The sequence below is a fragment of the Schistocerca serialis genome, chromosome 3 (assembly GCF_023864345.2).
Source record: "Schistocerca serialis cubense isolate TAMUIC-IGC-003099 chromosome 3, iqSchSeri2.2, whole genome shotgun sequence".
Taxonomy (NCBI): Eukaryota; Metazoa; Arthropoda; class Insecta; order Orthoptera; family Acrididae; genus Schistocerca; species Schistocerca serialis.
The window spans coordinates 373,046,396-373,072,522 of record NC_064640.1 but is presented as its reverse complement, the minus strand read 5'-3'; the positions used below and the strand labels follow the sequence as shown (position 1 = coordinate 373,072,522).

The window sequence follows — 26,127 nt, the reverse complement described above, 5'->3', positions numbered from 1 at the left end:
GTTAAACTATTTTCGTGTTTTACCTCTTACAATGAGCATAAATCTTAATGCCAACTATGAAAAGATTTTTGGCCATGTGGTCACTAAGCATTGTTGACAGAATCACAGAGAATTATTCTCTACTAACTGAGAAACCTGATGTTGCCAGAGTATTTATTTATAGCTGTGCCTCAGACTTTATATGCATGTAATTTATTTTTGACTTGTAAAGCGTCTTTGCATACAATGTTTGAAGTAATATGTTTAGGGACCTGAACACAGAGCTTATTTGATTCACTAACATGGGAGAGAGCCACATAGAGCTGGCAGTACAAAAAGCAAGTCACAGTAAGGTCCACGGCCACAACACGCAGCATCTGACCTTGTGCTTTGTTCATGGTCATGGCATAAGATAAACTCACCGGTGCACACATTTAAAGTGAAGTGGTTAATTGTTAGGAATAAGGGGGTATAAAATCTCTCTTGCCTGCGCCACTTCTCGTCAAAATTTCTGCTTCTGTGATGTTACTTTGGTCAGAAGTAACTTTATGCCTCTGTGAGTGAAGGGTTATGAGGAACGAGACAATGAATGACATTCTCGATCAGAGTTACATCACGCCTCACTTTCGGAAGGAGTTCCCACAGAGTGAATTAAAAAATAAAGCCTGATGTTCTCGAGCCACAGCAATTCTCACCTCACGATCTTCATTGAATTCTTGAAGCAGCATAGTCATCAGTCTTTCAGCTGTTCGAGTGTATTCAGAAAGACTCGACTGTTCTCTAATCATTTTTATTCTTAAGTAAAATGAAACAAAAATGTAATGAGTAGGCACCCAGTTCACAAAGCAAACCTGATAAATTAGTCTTTCCTACGAAAAAATATAAATAAAATTTATCGGAAGAAGCAAAATAATGCCGCTAAGTTTTTAAGACAAAACTTGAAATCAGTAAATCCATACATATTAGCCAAGTAAATTCGCTGTTAGTTTGTATTTGTAAACGTATGAGTGTGGCGCTGAATTCTGTCACTGCCATAAACTTCTGAAAATACATCTGTCACTGAGTTAAAATAAGCCCTGAATAAAGGTAGTAGGTACAACCTTCTATGTCTGGATTTCCTACAGTTGAACGATGTCGTTGGTCAGTTTAACATCACTTGGTAGGCAAGACAGCCATTTTGGACCCAAGCTCCACAGTAGAGTAAATGGGCGAATTGATCTAATTAGCGGTTATCTTAGTGTATAGGGGCGTATGAAACATATAGCCTCATTTTATTTACATTAAGAGCTTAACAAAACGGGTCTACTTTTCTGTGGCGAAGACTACCGCAGTGTTATGCAGTGAACTATTGATGGGCAGAACGTGGTAGTAAGTTTTTCCAAATTCCGCAAGCCAAAAGGAATGCAGAAAGATGGAAAATATGACAACATCAAACTGCGAAGAAAGATACATTTCCATACAAGACTGGTAAACTATGTGAAATAAATAAACATTCCTTTCATTGATGCTTACTTAAATATGAACTTTATTATGTTTCTTTATATCATAGTAATATTGCATGTGCATTTAAAGCACATTTAATAGCGTGCAAGATTAAAATTTCATATGATATTATATTTTAAAACCGGTATCTGTTTTCATTTCAAAAAATGGTTCAAATGGCTCTGAGCACTATGGGACTTAACATCTGAGGTCATCAGTCCCTTAGAACTTAGACCTTCTTAAACCTAACTAACCTAAGGACATCACACACATCCATGCCCGAGACAGGGTTCGAAACTGCGATCGTAGCGGTCGCGCGGTTCCGAACTGAAGCGCCTAGAACCGCTCGGCCACAGCGGCCGGCGCTTTCATTTCTTAGCTCCATTTAACACCTAATCAATTTGAGATGAATTGCAATTAAGAAATTGTATTTCACGGCACGAAACTGTTTAAAAATTTCTGGTCACATTTCTCTTCCCAAACAAGTCGTTGAAGACAATAGTTTGCCATTTCCAGTTGTCTCTGTTGTAAAACTGTACGATTTCTTCCAAACAGAAAAAATATAAAATTAAACATTGCCTGAAACCTACGAGAAAATATAATAGGAGCAGAGCATTATGATAAAATGAAAGTTGACCCTGCTTATCAGTTTCAGATCATAGTTTTTCGGCAGCTGTTAAATATACAGTAGGACAAAGGATACGTTAAGGTTCTGTTGTGTCAGCTGCATATTTTATAGCAGTTTTTTGATGGTTTAAATTAATGACCTCGAGAAACAGAGAAACTACAAAGCATACAGCTGTCGAAGGCAAACTCGATTATGCTGGCAGTTCTTCCTGAGTGTTATTAGGTCTACGCTGTTTGAAAATTTGGGAAAGAGGTATCAGGGAAACGGTATTAGTAATGGCAACAACCACAGCAAGTACCAATAAGAATTATCTTCTGAACGAAAACGGTTTCCATTATGTTTTATTATGTAGGATTTCACACGATGCCTTGTAAAACCTTTTCTTCATGGTCCAAGCGATTAATTCAGTGCCATATTTTCCCAGTTGTAAGACAATAATGTGCCTTATTGCAGATTCGCAATATTTTCATCCCAGTAACCATGGCAATTATCATCAGTAAATGCTGAATTCCTCATCGACTAGCTAGAACAGAAGGACAGGCCTATCTGTGATGAGTCAGAAAGCAACAGCGATGCAATTATGCGTTTAGGCATAAGAGACAAAGATGAGATTGGGCGAGCAAGGACAGTCTTTGCATTATCTAGTTGGGAGAACAGCAAAAAGTTAAACAGAAATATACACTGCAAGATGTGGGCTACATGCGACTTTTAGTAAGTCAACAGTATGAATGTAAAAGAGTTCATAGATTAACACATTACCGCTAGCAGAGATATGTGCCACAGTAAAAACTGGCTGTGAAAGTGTAAACATGAGAAATGCGTACAGCTATTGTAAGAGATAGTCACCAGTCAGATAATTTACGGCTTGTATTTTTCACTTATTAAGATAAGTTGATTGTTATGTTAATGTAAAAAGAGTTATAATCTGCAAAGGAAACAGAAACATCAAAGACATTAACATGTAATCAGAAGTATGAACTTGTGTTTCAATATGGTCATCAATTTCAGAATATCTCCCTGAAGCAAACTGAATGGCAATAATATATATTGCTGTTATATCTAAAGGTTACATTACTTATCACAAAAGTAACTGCAAAGAATTTTATCGTATTATGAGGAAAATAAAATGCTATGATTTAAGTGATGGACTTAATGAAAGTCATTTTAATCAGTTTGTACTATCAGTAAAAACAAGGAAATAATTAAAAACTGTAGTTAATTGTTTACTTTATGCACATATAGTCCCGTTAAATTCTTCATAAATGAGCGTTTAACAATTCTGTCCATAGCGCTACTGTAAGTTCTTGCGTCCAAAACGGCGGCCACCGCCAAATTGAAGGTACTTTCTTTATTCAGGGCTTTAAGTTAAAAAAACTAACAGCACCATCGATGGGTTCTTTGATGTACTATGCTGTGATGATTAAATATCTGTACTACCAGGCTGTACAGATGATTTTAGATAACAAGTTAAATTATGAATATTTTTTCTGTGTTCTAATTAGAATGAACTGAAGCCTGTATGTTGCCCCAATCTGTGCCCAAGTTAGCTATAAAAACTCCATGAAAATGAGTCAAGTACTTTCGGAGTACTTACGGATGACATAGTAATAAGCATCCCTGGCGTAGAGAAACAACTGAAAGAGCTGAAAACAAATAAGTCGCGAGGTCTGGATGGAATCCCAATTCAGTTTTACAAAGTAGCCTACGTCATTGTCCCCTGACTCAGTTTTCATCTATTGCGAATCTCTCGACCAGCGCAAAGTGCGAAGTGACTGGAAGAAAACGCAGGTGACTCTGGTATATAAGTAGGTAAAAGAACGGACCCGCATAATGACAGACCAAATCCTTAACATCGGTTTGCTGCAGAATTCTAGAGCATATTCTGAGTTCGAATATAATAAATTTACTAGACATCGAAAAGATCATGTCCACGAATCAGCATGGGTTTAGAACGCATCGCTTCTGCGAAATCCAGCTTTCTCTTTTCTCACATAATACAGGGTGTTACAAAAAGGTACGCCAAAACTTTCAGGAAACATTCCTCATACACAAAGAAAGAAATTATGTTATGTTGACATGTGTCCGGAAACGCTTACTTTCCATGTTAGAGCTCATTTTATTACTTCTCTTCAAATCACATTAATCATGGAATGGAAACACACAGCAACAGAACGTATCAGCGTGACTTCAAACACTTTGTTACAGGAAATGTTCAAAATGTCCTCCGTTAGCGAGGATACATGCATCCACCCTCTGTCGCATGGAATCCCTGATGCGCTGATGCAGCCCTGGAGAATGGTGTATTGTATCACAGCCGTCCACAATACGAGCACGAAGAGTCTCTACATTTGGTACCGGGGTTGCGTAGACAAGAGCTTTCAAATGCCCCCATAAATGAAAGTCAAGAGGGTTGAGGTCAGGAGAGCGTGGAGGCCATGGAATTGGTCCGCCTCTACCAATCCATCGGTCACCGAATCTGTTGTTGAGAAACGTACGAACACTTCGACTGAAATGTGCAGCAGCTCCATCGTGCATGAACTACATGTTGTGTCGTACTTGTAAAGGTACATGTTCTAGCAGCACAGGTAGAGTATCCCGTATGAAATCATGGCGGTGAATCGAGGAAGTACAGTACATACTGACGAAACTAAAATGAGCTCTAACATGGAAATTAAGCGTTTCCGGACACATGTCCACATAACATCTTTTCTTTATTTGTGTGTGAGGAATGTTTCCTGAAAGTTTGGCCGTACCTTTTAGTAACACCCTGTATACTGCGAACTATGGATGCAGGGCAACAGGCAGATTTCGTATTTCTAGATTTCCAGAAAGCATTCGACACAGTACTCCACTGTAGACTGTTAACGAAGGTACGTCCATACGGAATGAGCTCCCAGACATATGACTGGCTCGAAGATTTCTTAAGTAATAGAACCAATAGAACCCAGTATGTTGTCCTCAATGGCGAGTGTTCATCAGAGACAAGGGGTAACGTCAGGAGTGCCCCAGGGAAGTGTGATAGGATCATTGCTATTTTCTATACACATACATGATCTGGCACACAGGGTGGGCAGAAATCTGTGGTTGTTCACTCATGATGCTATAGTATACAGGAAGAAGTTGAAGATAAGTTACTGTACGTTGATACAAGATGACCTAGACAAAATTTCTAGTTGGTATGATGAATGGCAGCTGGCTCTTAATGTATCAAAATGTAAGTTAATGCGGATGAGCAGGAAAAACAAACCCTTAATGTTCAGAAATAGCATTAGTAGTGTCCTTGACACTATCCTGTTGTTTAAATATCTGGGCATAACGTTGCGAAGTGATATCAAATGGAACAAGCATGTGAGGATTGTGGTAGGGAAGGTAAATGGTTGACTTCAATTTATTGGGAGAACCTTAGGAAAATGTGGTTCACCTGTAAAGGAGACGGTATATAGGGCGCTAGTGCGACCCATTCTTGAGTACTTCCCGAGTGTTTGGAATCCACACTAGGTCAGATTGAAAGACGACGTCGAAGCAATTCAGAGGCGAGTTTCTAGATTTGCTACTGGTAGGTTCGATCAGCAAGCAAGTGTTACTTTTATGCTCCAGGAGCTTAAGTGGGAATCCCTGCAGGCAAGAAGATATTCATTTCGAACATTCTCTTGCAGGGTTTGCTCAAGAGATAGGATTATAGCTGAACAGGAGGAGAAAATTAGAGCCCTTCAGGCTGGTTTGGACAGAGCGAGGGAGGAACTGAAGAGGTTAAGGGGGGAGGAGGGCAAACAGCAGTGGGAAGTGGTACCCGGGAACAGGGGCCACAGAAAGAGGACAATGTCTCCAAGTTTCCCAATTGGCACAACCAATAGATTTGCCTTGCTACCACAGTTAAGTAAGAAAGAGGCTCCAGTAGACGTAGATGTAGTTAAGATGCAACAGAATTTCACTAGGAAACCAACTGTTTCAAAAAATGTAGAAAGTAAGAGGAAAGTTCTGTTGCTAGGTAGCAGCCATGGAAGAGGTGTGGGCCAGATTTTGCAGGAAAAATTAGGTGACAGGTACCAGGTCACAAACTTTTTCAAGCCAAGTGCAAGTCTTAGCCAGGTGGTAGAGGATATAGGTTCCTTGTACAAGGGATTCACAAAGCATGATCATGTGATGGTAGTGGGTGGAGTGGGAAACAGTATTGATAGGGATCAGGGCAACAGCATTGAGTGTGACCAGGTGAAAATAGCCTCGGCAACGACCCATACCAATGTTGGGCTGGTGCCTGCTTTCATGCGGCATGATCAGCCCCAGTTGAACCACTCTGTCAGGATAAATATAGAGTTGGATCAGTTGCGTAGGGCGGCCACTCTGTCGGACATTGGATTGGTTCCTGTCGAGGCTACTGAAAGGGGGGTTTTCACAAGGCATGGCCTACATCTCAATAGGAAAGGGAAGGGTAAGCTGGCAGGGTTGTTAGTGAAATCTATACGGGGTGACACTAGTACTCATGGATGCACCTCTTTTTTAGGCTAATATCAGTGTCCAATGAGAAGTTCAGGCAGGCAGGTGCTAAAGAGGTCCAAAACTCACAAAATTTTCACAACCGGAAAGTAAATAATAATGTTAGCATATTTAACCAAAATATTGGTGGATTAAAGAAAAAAGTAGATTCTCAGAAAAGTAAAGTAAAAAATAATGTTACCATTTTTCACCAAAATATTCTGGGATTGAAGAATAAGGTAGATGAGCTCCTGGTTTGTTTAGATGACATTGAATCTAATAATGTAATAGATATACTATGCCTGTCTGAGCATCACATTGTGTCTGATGTGGAAAAGGTAAATATCAGTGGTTATAAACTAGCTGCACATATGAGTAGAGAGAATAAGGTTGGAGGAGGAGTTGCCACATATGTCAAAAGTTATCACTGTGTAGAAAGCTTAGATACAAAAAAGTTTTGTCTAGAGCAACATATAGAAGCATGTGCCTGTCAACTTAAACTGAAGGAAGGCTCTTTTATAATTGTAACAGTGTATAGGTCCCCTTCAGGAAACTTTCATTTATTCCTGGAAAACTTGGATACCTTGTTGTGCTATCTGTCAGATAGGGGAAAGAAAATTATTATTTGTGGTCACTTTAATGTTGCTTCATTGAAAGAGAGTAATAGGAAGAATGACCTGGAAGTTTTGTTCGGTTCTTTCAGTTTGACATCTGTCATTAATTTTCCTACTTGGGTAGTAAAGGACAGCAGCACATTGATAGATAACACTTTTATAGACCAAGATAGGTTTAAAAACATAAATTCTTGTCCTGTTGAGGATCGGCTTTCTGATCATGATGCTCAGCTAGTTACAGTATCTGACATACAGTAATTCAAAACTACCCTTCAAAGTTGTGCATTCAGTTAATGACTCAACAATTAGAAACTTCAGAGAAAATCTTCAGCAGTTAGACTGGGATGAGGTGTACAACGAACCTGATGATAATTTAAAATATAACTTATTTCATGATACACTTGTAAGAGAATTTGGAAACTGTTTCCCCAAGAAAGTAGTTAAATCTAATTATAAGGAACTATTCAAAAAATCTTGGCTTACTAAAGGAATAAAAATATCTTGTAACCACTAAAGGGAACTGTATCTAACAACAAGAAAGAGTAAAAACCCAGAAACAGCCAAATATTATAAAACTACTGTGCTACATTAAGAAAAGTTATTAAAAAGTCCAGAAGCATGTGCATCATGTCTGAGATTAATACCTCTGATAACAAAATCAAAACAATTTGGAATATTATTACAAGGGAGATAGGAGAACCAAGAGTACAGGATGACGGCATCACCATCAAAGCGAATGGAAACTTGATAAACAACAAGCCGGAAGTTGAAAACTTTTTGAATAATCATTTTTTAAATGTTGTAGAGAAAATAGGATCTAAATGTTCATTAAAAGAAGCAAGGCAGTTAATGGAAGAGGCCTTACCCACACCATTTGATACAATTGAAATTCCACCTACCTCTCCACCTGAAATTAGGAAGATAATAAACTCTCTCAAGAATAAAAGCTCACATGGGATTGATGGCATTTCCAGCAGGATAATAAAAGCTTGTTCCCAAGAAATAAGTGGGATTCTTAGCCACATATGTTATAGCTCTCTGAAGCAGGGTATTTTCCCAGATAGACTGAAGTATGCCATTGTTATACCACTGCATAAAAAAGGGGATACGTCTGGTGTCAACAACTACCGCCCAATCTCTCTTCTGACTGCCTTATCCAAAATTCTTGAAAAAAGTAATGTATTGTAGAGTAGCTTCACACCTTTGTAAAAATAAAGTTTTAACAAAAAGTCAGTTTGGTTTCCAGAAGGGTTTTTCAACGGAAAATGCTATAATACTTTCACTAATGAAATATTAAATGCTCTGAGTAACCGTAAGTTACCCGTTGGGATTTTTTGTGACCTATCAAAGGCTTTTGATTGTGTAAATCATGGAATACTTCTAGATAAGCTCAAGTATTGTGGTATGAATGGGACAGTGCTCAAATGGTTTAAATCATACCTAACTGGAAGAGTGCAGAAAGTTGAAATAAACAGTTCACATAATATGCAAAAAACTGGTGATTTCTCTGAAAGGGGAATAATCAAGAATGGGGTGCCGCAAGGTTCGGTCTTGGGTCCTCTGCTGTTCTTAATATATATTAATGACTTGCCATTCTATATTCACAAAGATGCAAAGCTGGTACTTTTTGCCGATGATAAAACTATAGCTATCACACCCGACAGACAAGAATTAACTGGTGAAATTGTAAACGATGTTTTTCAGAAAATCATTAAGTGGTTCTCTGCAAATGGGCTCTCATTAAACTTTGACAAAACACAGTATATACAGTTCCACACAGTAAATGGAATGACCCCATTAATAAATATAGACTTCGATCAGAAATCGGTAGCTAAGGTAGAATATTCAAAATTTCTAGGTGTATGCATTGATGAGGGGTTGAACTGGAAAAAAACACACTGAGGATCTGCTGAAACAATTGAGTTCAACTACTTATGCTATTAGGGTCATTGCAAATTTTGGCGATATACATCTGAGTAAATTACCTTACCACGGCTATTTTCATTCTCTGCTTTTGTTTGGCATCATATTCTGGGGTAACTCATCATTGAGTAAAAGAGTGTTCATTGCACAAAAGCGTGTAATCAGAATAATTGCTGCAGCTCATCCAAGATCATCCTGCAGACACTTATTTGAAGAGAGCTAGAAACTTCACTGTAGCCTCACAATATATATATTCACTTATGAAACTTGTTATTAACAATCCAAACGAATTCAAAAGTAATAGCAGTGTACATGGCTACAACACTAGGAGAAAGGATGATCTTCACTACTCAAGGTTAAATCTAACTTTGGCTCAGAAGGAGGTAAATTATGCTGCCACAAAAATCTTTGGACACTTACCTAATAGCATCAAAAGTCTGACAGATTGCCATATAGCATTTAAAAGGAAATTAAAAGAATTTCTTAATGACAACTCCTTCTACTCATTAGATGAATTTTTGGATATAGTAAGCGGGTAATTTCCCAACCTCAAAAAAAAAAAAAAAAAAAAAAAAAAAAAAAAAAAAAAAAAAAAAAAAAAAGGAAAAAGAAAAAAAAAATTGAGTGTAATGTTATATTTTGTCTAATGTAATATCTTGTATAGACACCTTTTATTAACCTGACCCGTTCCACATCATTACGAAGTGTCGTATTCATGATCTATGGAACAAGTACTAATCTAATCTACTGAGAATGTTTAGAGAACTGACGTTTGAAGCTGAGTGCAGAACTATCCTACTGCCGAAAACACTCATTTTGTGTGGGGACCATAAAGATAAGGTATGAGAAATTAGGGCACATACACAGGCATATAGACACATGTTTTTCCCTCGCTCTCTCTGTGAGTGGAACAGGAAAGGAAACCACTAGTCGTCATTAAGGGTACCCTCTGTCACGCGTGTTCAAACAAACACAGTTTTAGATAAAACTTTAAGTCACGATTTTTTTTTTTGTGTGTGTGATACGATTTTGACGAAATAAAGCCTATACATTGCCACAAGCTATGTTCAAGTTACTGTGAAAGCCCTATGGAACTTGGTATAGTAGTTCTGGAGATTAGCGTGTTCAAACAGACAAACATACATGCCAGTTTTATAGTTTTATTATCAGTACCATATAGATATACACTATGTCATCAAAAGTACCTGGACACCTGGCTGAAAATGACTTACAACTTCCTAGTGCCCTCCATTGGTAATGCTGGAATTCAGTATGGTGTTGGCCCACCTTTAGCCTTGATGACAGCTTCCACTCTCGCAGGCATATGTTCAATCAGGTGCTGGAAAGTTTCTTGGGGAATAGCAGCCCACTCTCCACGGAGTACTCCACTGAGGAGAGGTATCGATGTCAGTTGGTGAGGCCTGGCACGAAGTCAGCATTCCAAACATCCCAAAGGTGTTCTATAGAATTCAGGTCAGGACTGTTTAGGAGTGTAGAAATTTCGTGTACAGCCATATGACAGAGTGACATCCAATCACCTGACAACGTTTGAAGTCGGTGAGTTCTGCAGAGTGCGCCATTCTGCTCTCCATGATGTCTAATGACTACTGAGGTTGCTGATATGGAGTACTTGGTGGTACATGGCAGCCCAGTGCACCTAATACAAAAAACGTATGGTTTTGAGGGTGTCGGGATACTTTTGATCACATAGTGCAGATCATGCATCAGAGGGAAGAGCAAAACACTATTTTCTCCTGGTTGGTAGTGTTGTTTGGGATGCATATCAGTTATATGGTGTTTATAAAATGTAGTGGTGAACCTTAATAGTTGTGAAGTAGTTATGAAATCCAGAGTAGTCAAGTGTTATGAACAGTTGTCTCAAGTGATATATCATCTATCTTGATCACATAATATCACAACTAAGCATTCTGATGTAAACGGCTCTCCTTATAATAAATTTTTGTATAAAGTCCATAGCCATTATAAATTTCTTGAAAGGCATTCTTCTGAGTTAACTTCCCCTTAATAAAATTGAAATTAACATTCATCATTAACGCTTCACTAATTACTTCCACCAGGGCATTATCAAGCTACATACATATAAGTATTAGACACTATTTTTGAATGTCATTGATTTGACAGTGGACATTCTGTACAAAGTTTTCTATTACCAGAATAAAACAATGTTATTAATGAGTTAGTCTGCATGTGCATCTTTCTCGTATCTTCAGATCTATGTACCAAAAGTATAGATATCAAAATGCATTATACTCACTGAAATTTTACATAGGTAGCAACAAAATAAAAAAAATTAATGATAAAGTGTCTCACTGCTAAAATGTCAATTATTAATGATGTGTTATAGTTTCAGAACTGTAAATGATTGTAATAATGGCTCACATATTTTCAAGGGAGAAGCCACACCTATATCAATGTTTTTTAAATATTTATTACAAGGTTCTTAGTTGCCATTAGTCATGATTGATGGCTAAATCCGATTACATTTAATTATCAGTCACTTCTCACAGCACATGCTTAATCAGACCTGAAGATAGTCATCAAATATGAGGAATCTAGTTATCAAGTGTGACTAATTGCATCTGAGACTGTTGTAATAAATATTTTAAAAATAGCAAATGATTGTGTCAAAAAGTTGTACTTCATTAAGGTTCCAATACATGGTAGACTTTACATGTGACACGTACTGTACATCAATAAATACTGTGACTATTTGGTGATACAATTCACTCTCAATTGACCATGAATTTAAAGTTATAGTAATAAACATTTAAAGTTATTTAAAGCTATTGTTATAGTATAAGAAAAACTCAAAGCTACAGTTCTATATTAAGTTAATACCTCTGGGAATAAACATTTTCTTAACTAATTAAGCAATGCAGCTTTATCTTCCTTTCTACAAATTTAAAGTATAAATTTTAACATTTTAAATTTATGCAGTGCAGCACTTTTTACCCAGTGAACTCAAGTGTGGCACTGTTTTTTTGTTGTATCATACAACACTGCAAGATTATGTTGGTTCATTCTTTTCTGTTATGTATGTTACATTTTCATCAGTTTCAGTTGATAAGTATATATTGTTCTTATGAGCTATGGATTTACATTATGAACGTTTGCAATTTACTGAACAATAATTTGTTCTTTCTCTTTTATCAATATCTTTACAGTATTTGGTTGTCTAATATGGACTGTGTAAGTTGGGATAGTTGTTGAAACACATTAGTTTCTCTTTTGTGTCAATTCTGAAACACAGAGTTGAATGTTGTGTAATGTGTAGTTGTAAATAAAATTCATATTATGTTCTTATTTTCAGCGTGAATGCATCTCAATACATGTTGGTCAAGCTGGTGTTCAAATTGGTAACTCTTGTTGGGAACTTTATTGCCTTGAACATGGCATCAGTCCTGATGGGCACATGCCATCAGATAAAGTGCAGGGAGGTGATGACAGCTTCAACACATTCTTCAGTGAGACAGGAGCTGGGAAGCATGTACCAAGAGCTGTCTTTGTTGATCTAGAACCAACTGTAATAGGTAAATACTGTAGACATACATATACATCTATAAAAAGTTCTAAATTACTGTAATGTAATATATCAGTATAAGATAACTTTCATAATTGGCCTCATTATCATAAATTCTGTAATGATCTTTTTCAGATGTCTAACTTACAAGTTAGTCACAACACACCTAAAAGTTGTAAATACCTACAAAAAATTTTAAGATATAGAATAATTTAACTTATGAAAGAAATCACATGACTATGTATTACAGTTGCAGACATGTATTTGTAATGACAGTAATTTTGAACATTTCTAGTTCATTAACAACACAATTGTGACTGATGACTGAATCAATGAGAGAAATAATACAACACCATCAATACGTACCTTTTTGTGCATGTAATTTTTCTTCTCCTGCATTCAGGATGTAAATTTGAAAAATAGTCAGCTTTTAGATCTGTACAGCTCTCTGTACTACATAATCTTCTGGTATAAAATTGCTGTAGCAATGTGGAAATATGTAAAGAGTATACACAAAACGCACTGTCCAATCCCAGGATTAAGATGTGAATAAGTACTGTTCTGTTTGGATACTGTGGCATATTAGTGGGTTAAGCAACACAAAAAATTGCAGTCCTGTGTATAAGCTGCCAGTGGAGACTGTTTTATTCTTCATCGGACAGCTGGAGAGAATATTAATAAGAATTTGCACAAGTAATTGTCTTACTGGTACAGTACCCTTGCACATTGAAATCTAAATATTGATTTTATGTCAGAAAGCAATGATTACATGAACTCCAAATAGCTGATGTCTCATTTTGGCTTATTTCCTACAGTAATATTTTCAACAAGGATAGAAGACTGTATTCAATTGCCAATTAGTTTATAACTTTAATGGTCTTTCATGAATCAGATGTGAAATCTTCTATAAGTAATTTTAATGACCATGGTGTCCAGTATTATCAACAAAAAAAAAAAAAAAAACTTGAAGTTATGTATACAGTATGCAATACATCCTTTGAGTGCTTGTTTATTCATGTCTTTTTTTCCCAAAGTGTGTGCATGTATGCAAAACACCACACTACTTCCCTAACAAAATTACACAACAGATGTTGGATAACGTGAGAAGTAAATTAGCCCTGTGACATGCAGCCCAAGATTGGGAATCTTGACATATGGGTAATCTATCTTTCTACAAACTTAATGAAAAATTACTCATCTGACGAAAATACTTGTGTGAAATTCAGTCAGGTCCCTCTCACCCTTAAGAATCATATACAAATTAAAAGTGATGCCTGGTACTAGTAACTTGAAAGAAAGGTGGTATGTTTAATGAATTTCATTTGTTTTCTGAACAAACAAAAAAAGAGCACACTGAACACGTTTCAGTAACATTGCTGATTGAGTGGTGAATATAAACAACAGTTTTAAAAAAATGAACTCAATTAGCTGACAAATGTTATTAAAGCAAGAGGAAAGTAATGGAATGACGTAACAGTTTTCCTACTGCTCATTCACAAAAGAATATGCCCTTCCTGATCAAAAATGAATGTGCATTATAAAATCAAAGTTGCCATGCAAGTCTAAAGATCAGCTGAATCATGACCAGAGCTGAGCAAGAAGGAAGCATCAAGAGTCCCTAAACTGCCTGAGCTGAGCTGTACTTTACCATATGAGCATAAGTGCTAGATTGTCATTGTTGTGAAAGGTGGTGTGTTGGCACAGTTTAAGTGCTAAATGACAGATCTATTTGTACAAACACTTCTGCTGGTTGGTGTCCAAAATCTTGCCCTACTCTGAAATAAATACTGAAAAATCCCTGTTCAAATTTATGTTAATGAGGATGATGGTAGGCATCCATTCCAATGTACAGCCTATCTTTAAACTTTCAAACAACCAAATCTGCAAAGTTATTGAATAGTCTCTTGATATGAATAAAGTCAGAAGGGCCCAGTTCAATAAAATAAATGATGCTCATATTGCACCTGCACCTAGAGTGAAGCTCTCCCATTTGGATCAGAAAATGCTAAGCACTCTACACTTTCAGAAATCTGAACCAGACATCCATCAAATTTCATATCTATTGACAAATTTTAATCAGACAAAGCCAGAGGCTAAACATGAATCTGTCTACTTAGTTGAATGGTAAGGCAGAAGGTCATTCCAAAATGGCATAGAACCACATGCCAAGGCAAAAGTTTTCCTGCAGTCATATAGGTTCAATAAAGTGACTGATTTGTGAAGTCTGCAAACAATGTGGCCAGACCCATCTGGTGTCAGAGTACCAAGAGTGTCCGTAGTAGAGAGAAGAGAGATGCATATGTCTCCTAGTGGGAATTATATAAACTTGTACCACCACTATATTTCTGTCTTTTCCCCTTGTCTTTTCAAATCACAGGCCTGAGCTACATGAAAGTCTCCTTACTACCAAAAGAAAAAAAGTCTTATCCAACTGAACTGAACTCTTGGTTTCAGTCTTCTAGAACAGATGAGGAGTACGACAGTTAGCCCAGTGATGTCACAATGTCTTTGCCAATAGGAATTATGCTCTCTAAATGCTACAATATTCCCATGTAACAGCTTGGAGGTAAAAAAAAGGAAAACATTTTAGAATTGGTGGTGGGTGATAGCTTTGCATCCTCTGTCCACATTTTTGAAGTTCCAGTCTGCTGACAGAGTTATCTTCCCAGAATGGAGAAAGAGAGAGAGAGAGAGACAGAGTGTGTAGATATATAGACATACTGGAGAGTAAATAAAAAATAAACAAGGGAGAATGACTAACATCTGTATTTAAAGTACTATGAGTAGGGGACATCTAGATCCATACTGTGCACACCGCTGTGCTGCTTCCCATTCCATTCATTTATGGAGTGCAGGAAGAAGACTGTTTCATAGCCCCATTAATTTAATCTTGTCCTCAATGATCCCTATTGGAGTTATTTGTAGGACACTGGAGTGAGTCCCTAGATTCATCTTTTAAAACTGGTTCTTGAAATTTTGTAAGTAGGTTTCTCAGTATAGTTTGCATCTATCTTCATGTATCTGCTAGGTCAGCTTCTTCAGCATCTCCATGACCCTCTACCATGGGTCAAACAAATTTGTGACCATTTATGCTGCCCTTCTCTGTGTATGTTAAATATAACCTCTTAATCCTGTTTACACACTTGAGCAGTATTCTAGGATGGTGTACATGTTTTGTAACAAGTCTCCTTTGTAGACTGATTGCACTATAAATAACTTGGCTAAGTAGCTAAGTAGCTTATTATAAATGATACATTAATTTTTAGTATGAATGTGATGTGGAGCACTCAAAGCTTATTCACCAATGAAAAATCTTGGTCTCAGATAAAGCACATTTTAAACAGAGTTTGAAAGACTTTTTGGTAGGCAACTCCTTTTACTCTATAGATGAATGTCTTAACAGGGACTGTTAGACCAGCTTAACCAAAAATGTCTGTTAGATTTCAGTTCTGACAGCACTTAGTCACAATAGTGAAGATCAGGTATTTTGTATATGATAAGATTATTAAAAGTGCATAACCATGTTTCATTCTGACAGTATATTAATTCTGTAAATATTACCAGTTCCAGTTTACTGTAATGTCTTCACATAGCAGACTTCATGGATAGTGTTAAGTTCTTAGGTATTGCTATATATAGTAAATTGACTTGGGAGCCACATATTAAATACATTAGTGCAAGGCTGTCTAGAGTGGTGTATTTGTTAAAGAATTTAAAAAACCATGTACCTGCGGCCTATGTAAGACCGGCCTTCTTTTCTTTTTTTCAAAGCGTTATATCTTATAGGCTTTTAATATGGGGCAATAGCTCACACTTTCAGGACATTTTGGTACTTCAGAAGACAGTAATATGAATTACAACAAACAGTGATAAACTGGCCCACTGCAAACCACTATTTATCAATTCAAAAATATTAACTGTCATAAACATGTATATTTACACTGCCCTACCGCATATAAAGAGAAACTTATCAGAATACCAGCATACAAGAGATGTACGCTCTCATGGCACCAGAAATAGTAGCCATCTTGACATACCTTATTACAGATTATCCAAGTCACTGAACAGCTACGAAGTAGTGGGTATGAAGATGTTTAACAAACTGCCACTAGATGGGTAGTAGCTCCATTTGATTTATTTAAAGACAAATTATTCACTTGGTTAGCTGCAAATCCTTGTTACTCACTTCAGGAATTTTATGACTATAAAATATCATAGTGGTACTGGTTTAGGGAGTTCAGCATAAATTCTTTAACTGATTAATTTATGATGCAATGCTTTTCATATTATTTGATTTTAACCAATAGTGACATATTGATCTTCAACTCATGTATATATGCTGTATAACTTGTATTTATGTAACGTGACTTTGTCAGTTGCTGTAATAGCTAAACGACAATAAAATTTCATTCAATCCAATTCAATTCAATCTCCTGGCAAATGATCAGGGATGTGAGTATTATATTCAAATGTTCTACGTTTTTTATCTAATACATTCTGACATATTCCACACCCATGACAATCATCTAATTTTTGGGTCTATGGAATGAAAACTGAAACTAATCTGAATCTAATCTAATCCAAACAAATAACTGAGAGATGGCAGTTGATTCACATGTTGTGGCACCACTTCCTCATCAATATTCCACAACCAGGATAGTGCATAGCTTTTCAGCATGAAAAATTGTCATGTGTAATGTTTTCCTTTTTTTAAATTTTGTAATTGAAGTAATTGTATACAATCACTGTTAAGAAGCACCAACCAAACTGATAAAACTGGAACAGAAGCACTTCAATTTAATATACACCAGCAGTAAGAATGTGTCAGTCTTTAATATTGTGACACTTCAGCCATTGGAAGTACAGAATGCCAGTAACCTAACTGTAAATTTAAAAGGGGTTCAGCTTTCAATACATACCAAATATCTGCATGCTGGATGCCACATACACATGTAATTCTAAAGACTATGTCATACGAGTTGATCAGAAATCTTTGGAAAGCTGTTTATTCAAAGCAGAAGATATGCAGTAATTGTGTTCTGACTCAAAACATGACATAACATTAATAACATCTAAAGCTCCTCCATGTGATGCAGACATCATCATTCATGGCTTAAAACTCAGATACTTTTGTTTTATGGATATAAGTGACGAATGAAACTGCAGTTCTTAACTTTGTAAGCTAGACACATATACATGAATTACAATCACACAAGCCACCAAACCAGCATGATATCAAAAGGTAGCACAATGCTACTTTACAATTTACAAACAGGAGGTTTTCTGTTTGTACTTTAGAGGACTATGTTGTTAAAGGAAATGTTATTTCTGTAAATAGAAAAAAAAAATTGAAGAATGAAACCTATATATCTGAGATGAATTCAATGTCAGCAAATCCCACAGAAAACTTATTATGATTCTAATTTTTATGAATGAAACTGTCGAGTGATAAATTGTGTTATTATTTAAGGAAGAAAGATTTAGGAATCTATATCTGCAGTTTTTGCAAACTTCAATGAAGTTCATGTGTATAGATCAGTCCTCAGAAAATTATTTAAAATGTAAAAATAAGTGTAATAAAGTTAGTTATTTCTTCATGCACATGTACAATTTTCAAAAAATTCTAAGTAAACATTTTGTATCTCTAGCCTATTTGCGTTTCTTATTTTACCTACAAATCATAATTTAATCATTTGGGAAATAAATATACCACCTGTTCACAAATTATCTTTGTGTTCACCAACACTGGATTTACATACACTTGAAGATAATTGTGGAAAGTATAACATACATTACTGTTCCATGTCATAGTTTTTTCAGAGCTTACTCATGATAGGATTGAGATTATTGCTGTATTAACTCAATAACAATTTTGATCTACAACATTGTAACCCAGTAATCTTCCAGATGAAAAGTGGAACTTCTGTAGTTTTCAGTAATTGACTAATAATCATAAATAGCTTAGTAAGGTGAAGAGTTTCTCTTGTTTTATAGAATTCATTAGCTTACTGAATGTATTTATGTTTATAATTGTTGAAATTAAGTTTTGTCACACTATTGTATGCTAAGTTTCTGACAGGAATCATGAATATGAAGTATGTGACTGCTGGAAAATGCATAAATTCTAAAATGAAAATAACTTGTTTGCAGATGAGGTTCGTGCAGGTCCATATCGACAACTATTTCATCCAGAACAGCTTATTACTGGAAAGGAAGATGCAGCAAACAACTATGCAAGGGGGCATTATACAATTGGAAAGGAATTTGTTGATATTGTTTTAGACCGTGTAAGGAAACTTGCTGATCAGTGCACAGGTCTTCAGGGATTTCTCATTTTTCATTCATTTGGTGGAGGCACAGGATCTGGTTTTACATCACTTTTAATGGAAAGACTGTCTGTTGATTATGGGAAGAAGAGTAAACTGGAGTTTGCTATTTACCCTGCCCCTCAGGTATGACATTCACAATTTTATATGTGTGTGTACATACCACATCTCCTCCTAAACTATTGGATCCATTTCAACCAAGTTTGGCAAACATATTACTTATTGTCTGGAAAGAAGTTCTATGGAGTAAAAACCGTCTAGCTCCCATAGGTATGGGCTGAGAGTTAAGAGATTTGGTTATGCCTGACATCTAGGCTACCCTACACAACTGGTGTATTGTGCAAATAGTATCAGAATGTGTTTCAGAGTGTGTGCGTGGAAATGGGCATGGTCAAGCAGAGAGAGGGGGGAAGAGGAGGTGGATAGTGAACAGGGGGCAGGATGAGATGGACAGATAGAAGTGCGAGCAGGAGATGGACAGAGGGAGGGAGGAAAAGTGAGTGTATGGAGAGACAGAGAGGGGGAGGTAGAGGAGAGAAGCACAGAGAGTGGGAGAAGTAGATGGACAGAGAGAACAGGGAATTGGGGAAGGTGTACAAGACACAAGGGAGATGTAGAGGGGTAACTTTCAGGTGGAAACAGAAGAAAGTGTGAGGAGGCATGTGGAAGGGGGATAGGCTGTGAGGTGGAAGAGTGACAGTGTGTGTGGAGGCTGGTGGAAGAGGGACAGGTTGTGAGATGGTAGGGGGAACAGGTATATATTGTGAGGGAGCAGTTTCAAGAGGGGAGAGAAAAGTAGTTCATTTTCTTTTCCTTTCTAATAGAAGACTCTTTGATTCATAAAGTGTCTTTGAGACTGAGTCAGTATTATTATGAACACAAAAGCTACTGCTGTAAGATAATGTGACTTTCACTATCACATGACAACCATAATACTGAACACATAACATCCAATAGACTACTGTACATCTTGGTGTTAATATCTGCAATTATTCAGATACCAACAGGATATACACACGAACACAAACTTGTCTATTTAGTTTCTAATTCACACATCATTTCATGCAAATGTCAGCAGAAAAGCTTCAGAGACATGAAACAAATGAAAGACTATAATAATGGTACTAAGCTGCTGCTATAATTTTTTCTGTGTTCTTCAGTTACTAATTATCAATAATGACAGATAACATATACATGTCAATTTTTTAAAATGGGGACAAAAAATTATCCCTGAGAGAAAAGGAGCAAAAAAGTCATATGGACATACAAACATGAGCCAAGGGAGTTACACCCACTTGAAGGAAAAGATAAAAGATTTTCAGCAGTGTAGGTTATAGTGATTAAAAGCACACTTGAGACCACACCAGACAAATGGGAACAGTCTATCTGTACTAGCATTTTAGCTACACACTCAAGAGGACAGTGAGCTGGAGCATCACAATGTCATAGTCACACTACCCTTCATACCACCAAAGGCATATCTTCCAGCCAGGGGGACAGGGTCACCTACAGGAAGTGCAGAGATATCTCATGTGGAAATGGAAATGAGCGTTTGGCGTCATTGGCCGGGAGGCCCCTCGCGGGGCAGGTCCGGCCGCCATATCGCAGGTCTTATTACAGTCGGCGCCACAATGGGCGACCTGCACGCCGGATGGGGATGAAATGATGATGAACACAACACAACACCCAGTCCCTGAGCGGAGAAAATCTCCGACCCAGCCGGGAATCGAACCCGGGCCCAGAGGACGGCAAACCGTCACGCTGACCACTCAGCTACTGGGGCGGACTATCTCATGTGACAGGCATTGTAGAAGAGCAACTGGTCCCTCAAGTCAGTCGCCAATAAACCCTTATCACTCACTAAGGCTAAACTGGTGCTATAGTTCTCTGCCACCATAGCTAGGGGATTCTCTGCAGGCTACAGGCACATGTTGTGAAAGTTAATGATACTGCCCCCATGAAGGCAGCTTTGTATATGGTTAGAATGGATGACAGAAATCTCAGCACAAGGGTGGCTTGTGGGATGAGCCAGTGATGAAACTCAAGCTCAGCATGTTTTATAAGTGATAATGACAACTGCAGTTGTCTTACAGAACATTCCACTTGGTCATCTGGCTTACCTCATGCTGATGGGCCACCTGCCTGTTGCTGATACCAGGGTGTGATCAAAGAGCTTTTACATCCACCTTCAAGTGGGTGTACTTTCCTTGGAACACATTTCCTTCTGTATGGTACATATGACTTGTTATCAGGGATCATTTCCTGTAATTGGTCCCCATTTAGTAAAAGTGTGCTGTATAATGTTAATCACATGAACCTGTTTCAACAGATGTAAGCTTACAATGATTGTAAGTGAATACAATGCCTGAGGTACAGAAATACCATATTTTTCAACAAATTATTATTTAGCAAATAAATTGTGGATCCACAATATCCCAATGAAATACACATGTTTCCATTTGTGTCACAGGTCACTGGTCATTGACAGCCAGTTACTTGTGTGTTCCAGGCTTCATAATTGTTACCTGTTACTGTGATACAAAAAGAGTCAGTTTTAATAACAGTACATCTTCTCAACAAAAAATATGGCAGCATGCCATTTACATGATTCCTTTCTTTTGTGTGCATACAGTGGCCTATGATTAAGTATGTTCATTTTCATTGTCATTGTCTTACACACACAGAAACACACAAAATTTGGAAATTGGTGGTAAGTTCCTAAGGGACCAAACCGCTGAGGTCATGAGTCCCTAGGCTTACACACTACTTAATGTAACTTAAACTAACTTACGCTAAATAAAACACACACACCCATACACAAGAGAGGACTCAAACCTCTGACATGGGGAGCCATGCGAACCGTGGCAAGGCACCTTAGACCGCATGGCTACCCCATGCAGGCCTGGCTTTGGCAGCCAGAGACAGTAGTCACATGTGAATTGTGTGTGTGTGTGTGTGTGTGTGTATGTGTGTCTATATATACAGGGTGGTCAGTTGATTGTGACTGGGCCCAAATAACTCACGAAATAAGTGTCAAATGAAAAAACTACAAAGAACTTGTCTAGCTTGAAGGGGGGAACCAGATGGCGCTATGGTTGGCCCACCAGATGGCGCTGCCATAGGTCAAACGGATATCAACTGTGTTTTTTTAAATAGGAATCCCCTTTTTTATTATATATTCGTGTAGTACATAAAAAAATATGAATGTTTTAGTTGGACCACTTTCTTCGCTTTGTGATAGATGGCGCTGTAATAGTCACAAACATATGGCTCACAATTTTAGATGAACAGTTGGCTACAGGTAGGTTTTTTAAATTAAAATACAGAATGTAGGTACATTTGAACATTTTATTTCAGTTGTTTCAATGTGATACATGTACCTTTGTGAACTTATCATTTCTGAGAACGCATGCTGTTACAGCATGATTACCTGTAAATACCACATTAATGCAATAAATGCTCAAAATGATGTCCGTCAACCTCAGTGCATTTGGCAATATGTGTAGCGACATTCCTCCCAACAGCGAGAAGTTCGCCTTTCGTAATGTTCGCACATGCATTGACGATGTGCTGACGCATGTTGTCAGGTGTTGTTGGTGGATCACGATAGCAAATATCCTTCAACTTTCCCCACAGAAAGAAATCTGGGGATGTCAGATATGGTGAACGTGCAGGCTATGGTATGGTGCTTTGACGACCAATCCACCCGTCATGAAATATGCTATTCAATACCTCTTCAACCACACGCAAGCTGTGTGCCGGACATCCATCATGTTGGAAGTACATTGCCATTCTGTCATGCAGTGAAACATCTTGTAGTAACATCAGTAGAACATTACGTAGGAAATCAGCATACATTGCACCATTTAGATTGCCATAGATAAAATGGGGGCCAATTATCCTTCCTCCCATAAATCCGCACCATACATTAACCCGCAAAGGTCGCTGATGTTCCACTTGTCACAGACATCGTGGATTTTCCATTGCTCAATAGTCCATATTATGCCGGTTTACGTTACCGCTGTTGGTGAATGATGCTTTGTTGCTAAATAGAACGCGTGCAAAAAATCTGTCATCATTCATAATTTCTTTTGTGCCCAGTGACAGAACTGTACATGATGTTCAAAGTCATCGCCATGCAATTCCTGGAACATAGAAATATGGTATGGGTGCAATCGATGTTGATGTAGCATTCTCAACACCGACGTTTTTAGAGTCTTGATTCTTGCACAGTTTGTCTCCTATTGATGTGCGGATTAGCTGCAACAGCAGCTAAAACACCTACTAGGGCATCATCATTTGTTGCAGGTCATGGTTGACATTTCACATGTCGCTGAACACTTCCTGTTTTCTTAAATAACGTAACTATCCGGCGAACGGTCAGAACACTTGGATGATGTTGTCCAGGATACCGAACAGCATACATAGCACACGCCCTTTGGGCATTTTGTTCACAGTAGCCATACATTAACATGATATTGACCTTTTCTGCAATTGGTAAATGGTCCATTTTAACACGGGTAATTTATCACCAGTCACTATCAATGGACCACCCTGCGTGTGTGTGTGTGTGTGTGTTGTCTAACTCTGAAGAAGGCCTTTTGGCTGAAAGCTTCCTTGTTTAGCTGTACTTTTAGTGTGCCTGTCTGTGACACATTTCCATTACATGGTGTCTAGCAGTCTATTCCTTTCATAATATTATGATTATTCCATCCTGGATTTTCCATAGTTTCATTTCACTTCTTTCTGTGCCACACCAATGCTGTGTTATGGATAGTGTATGTCCTTTCTCCTCTAGTATTATATGTATCAATGTTACAATTGTTTAACAAACTTCACAATTTACTGTAAGGCTATTGTCAGAGTGCTCAACTGTTTACAAGAGGTTCCAGACTGGACACCACACATTATCCTTACAATATGCTTTTATGCAACACAAAGATTTTTCCTCACTTCTGAGTTATAGTAAAATATGATGCCATAAGACATTACTGAATGAAAACAGAAAAAGTAAGTTAACTTTTTTAAATTTTCATCTACAGAATCTGATGTTGTATGTAATGAAAAAGTTGCAGAGCTAAGACATTTAAGACCTATACCATAACATGTGACTTCCAGTTCAGGTTATTATAAACATAAACACAAAATAATTTAGAATATTCTTTTTCATTTATTGGTTTACCCTCATGAATTACTTCTAATGACATGGTTGTGCCTTATGCAGTACTGAGTTGTATGATCTTTTTTTTTTTTTTTTTTTTTTTTTAATTCAGTGAGAGACCATTTGCAGAGAAGTTATAAATTTACACACATAGCTAGACAGTTTATTCTGTCATAAACTAAGTCTTCATACTGTTATATTTTTCTGTTGAGGAGTTTTGTATTAGGCCATATTACTGTTGAAAAGAACACTTATACCTACTTTTCTTTGCCCCCCCCCCCCCCCCCCCCACATGTATTCGGGATCAAGCATGTTATGGGAATTTCCTCATTGTGGACAGTATGTTCAGATTTTTTTCCTGTTTGTCTTCACATTCATCATTTCCCCTTATGGATGGCTGGAGAGGACTGCCACAATTGCCACCTACTTATGCACCGTTTAAAATCTAGTCTTTGTGTTTTAACATCTTAACTTTCATGTGTTGTCTATCTGAAACTGACATGTGGTTAAAAGCCAGAATTCACTAGAAATGCAGGGAATCATTGGCACAAAAATGAAATAAATGCAGATTATAAACCTTTTATATTTGAGTTTATAATTAAGTAGTGCAGCATTATAGTGAAAAATGCTTTTTGTTTCAGGTTTCAACAGCTGTTGTGGAGCCGTATAACTCTATTCTTACAACACACACAACTTTAGAACATTCTGATTGTGCATTTATGTGTGACAATGAAGCCATTTTTGATATTTGCCGACGGAATTTGGACATAGAGCGACCAACATACACAAATCTGAATCGGCTTATTGGTCAAATTGTATCATCAATTACAGCCTCTCTGAGGTTTGATGGTGCCTTGAATGTGGATCTGACTGAATTCCAGACAAATTTAGTTCCATATCCTCGAATCCACTTCCCTTTGGTGACATATGCTCCAGTAGTATCAGCAGAGAAAGCTTATCATGAACAATTGTCTGTTGCAGAAATAACAAATTCATGTTTTGAGCCCGCAAATCAGATGGTTAAATGTGATCCACGTAATGGAAAATACATGGCTTGCTGTATGCTCTATAGAGGTGATGTTGTTCCCAAAGATGTTAATGCTGCTATTGCAACTATAAAAACAAAACGGTCCATTCAGTTTGTTGACTGGTGTCCAACAGGATTTAAAGTTGGAATCAATTATCAGCCACCAACTGTAGTCCCAGGTGGAGATCTTGCTAAAGTCCAGCGTGCTGTCTGCATGCTGTCAAACACAACAGCAATAGCTGAAGCATGGGCACGTCTAGATCACAAATTTGATTTGATGTATGCTAAGAGAGCTTTTGTACATTGGTATGTAGGAGAAGGTATGGAGGAAGGTGAATTTGCTGAAGCACGAGAGGATTTAGCTGCCCTGGAGAAGGACTACGAGGAAGTAGGATTGGATTCAGTTGAAGTTGAAGAAGGCCTTGAAGAGTACTGATGTTATTCCATAATCACGTGAATTTTCTTAAAACATACTCTCTACTTAAATAGGTACCAGTAAAATGCTATTTATGAACCATTCTGTAACTTATTGTTTCATGCAGTATTACATTTACATTGAAATAAATTTTTTTGCACTCCATTTCCTGTTATTATTTTATTCATTTTTTAAATCTGAGATAAAAACTTATTAATATCAAACACTATTTTTACTAATATCTATTATCTGCAACCTAACAATACAACATACAAATAATGAATTTAAAGCAAGTTACAAAACTTCTCAGAGAGAATTTTTTATAGCATCCATACAACTGGAGTCACACATTAGATATTATACTTACTTGTATTATCAGCCAGAGACAGTGATCATGTGTGTGTGTGTGTGTGTGTGTGTGTGTGTGTGTGTGTGTGTGTGTGTGTGTGTGTGTGTGTGTGTGTTGTATACTTAAGAAGAAGATCTTTTGACTGAAAGTTTAATTGTTTAACAGTCTTTGTGTTGCGCTTGTCTGAGAATGAACATCTCTACGATATT

At 37.3% G+C, this 26,127-nt stretch overlaps 1 protein-coding gene across 1 annotated transcript in view; it reads left to right on the top strand.

Moving 5' to 3' along the window:
• Nucleotides 1–25,734, top strand: part of LOC126470194 (tubulin alpha-1 chain-like) — a 38,542-nt gene extending 12,808 nt beyond the window's left edge. The window contains exons 2-4 of the mRNA XM_050097854.1: nt 12,431–12,650; nt 18,791–19,092; nt 24,769–25,734. Of these exons, the coding sequence (XP_049953811.1) occupies nt 12,431–12,650; nt 18,791–19,092; nt 24,769–25,590 (1,344 nt within the window). The 3' untranslated portion in view covers nt 25,591–25,734. The remainder of the gene's footprint in view (nt 1–12,430; nt 12,651–18,790; nt 19,093–24,768) is intronic.
• Nucleotides 25,735–26,127: the final 393 nt, after the last annotated feature.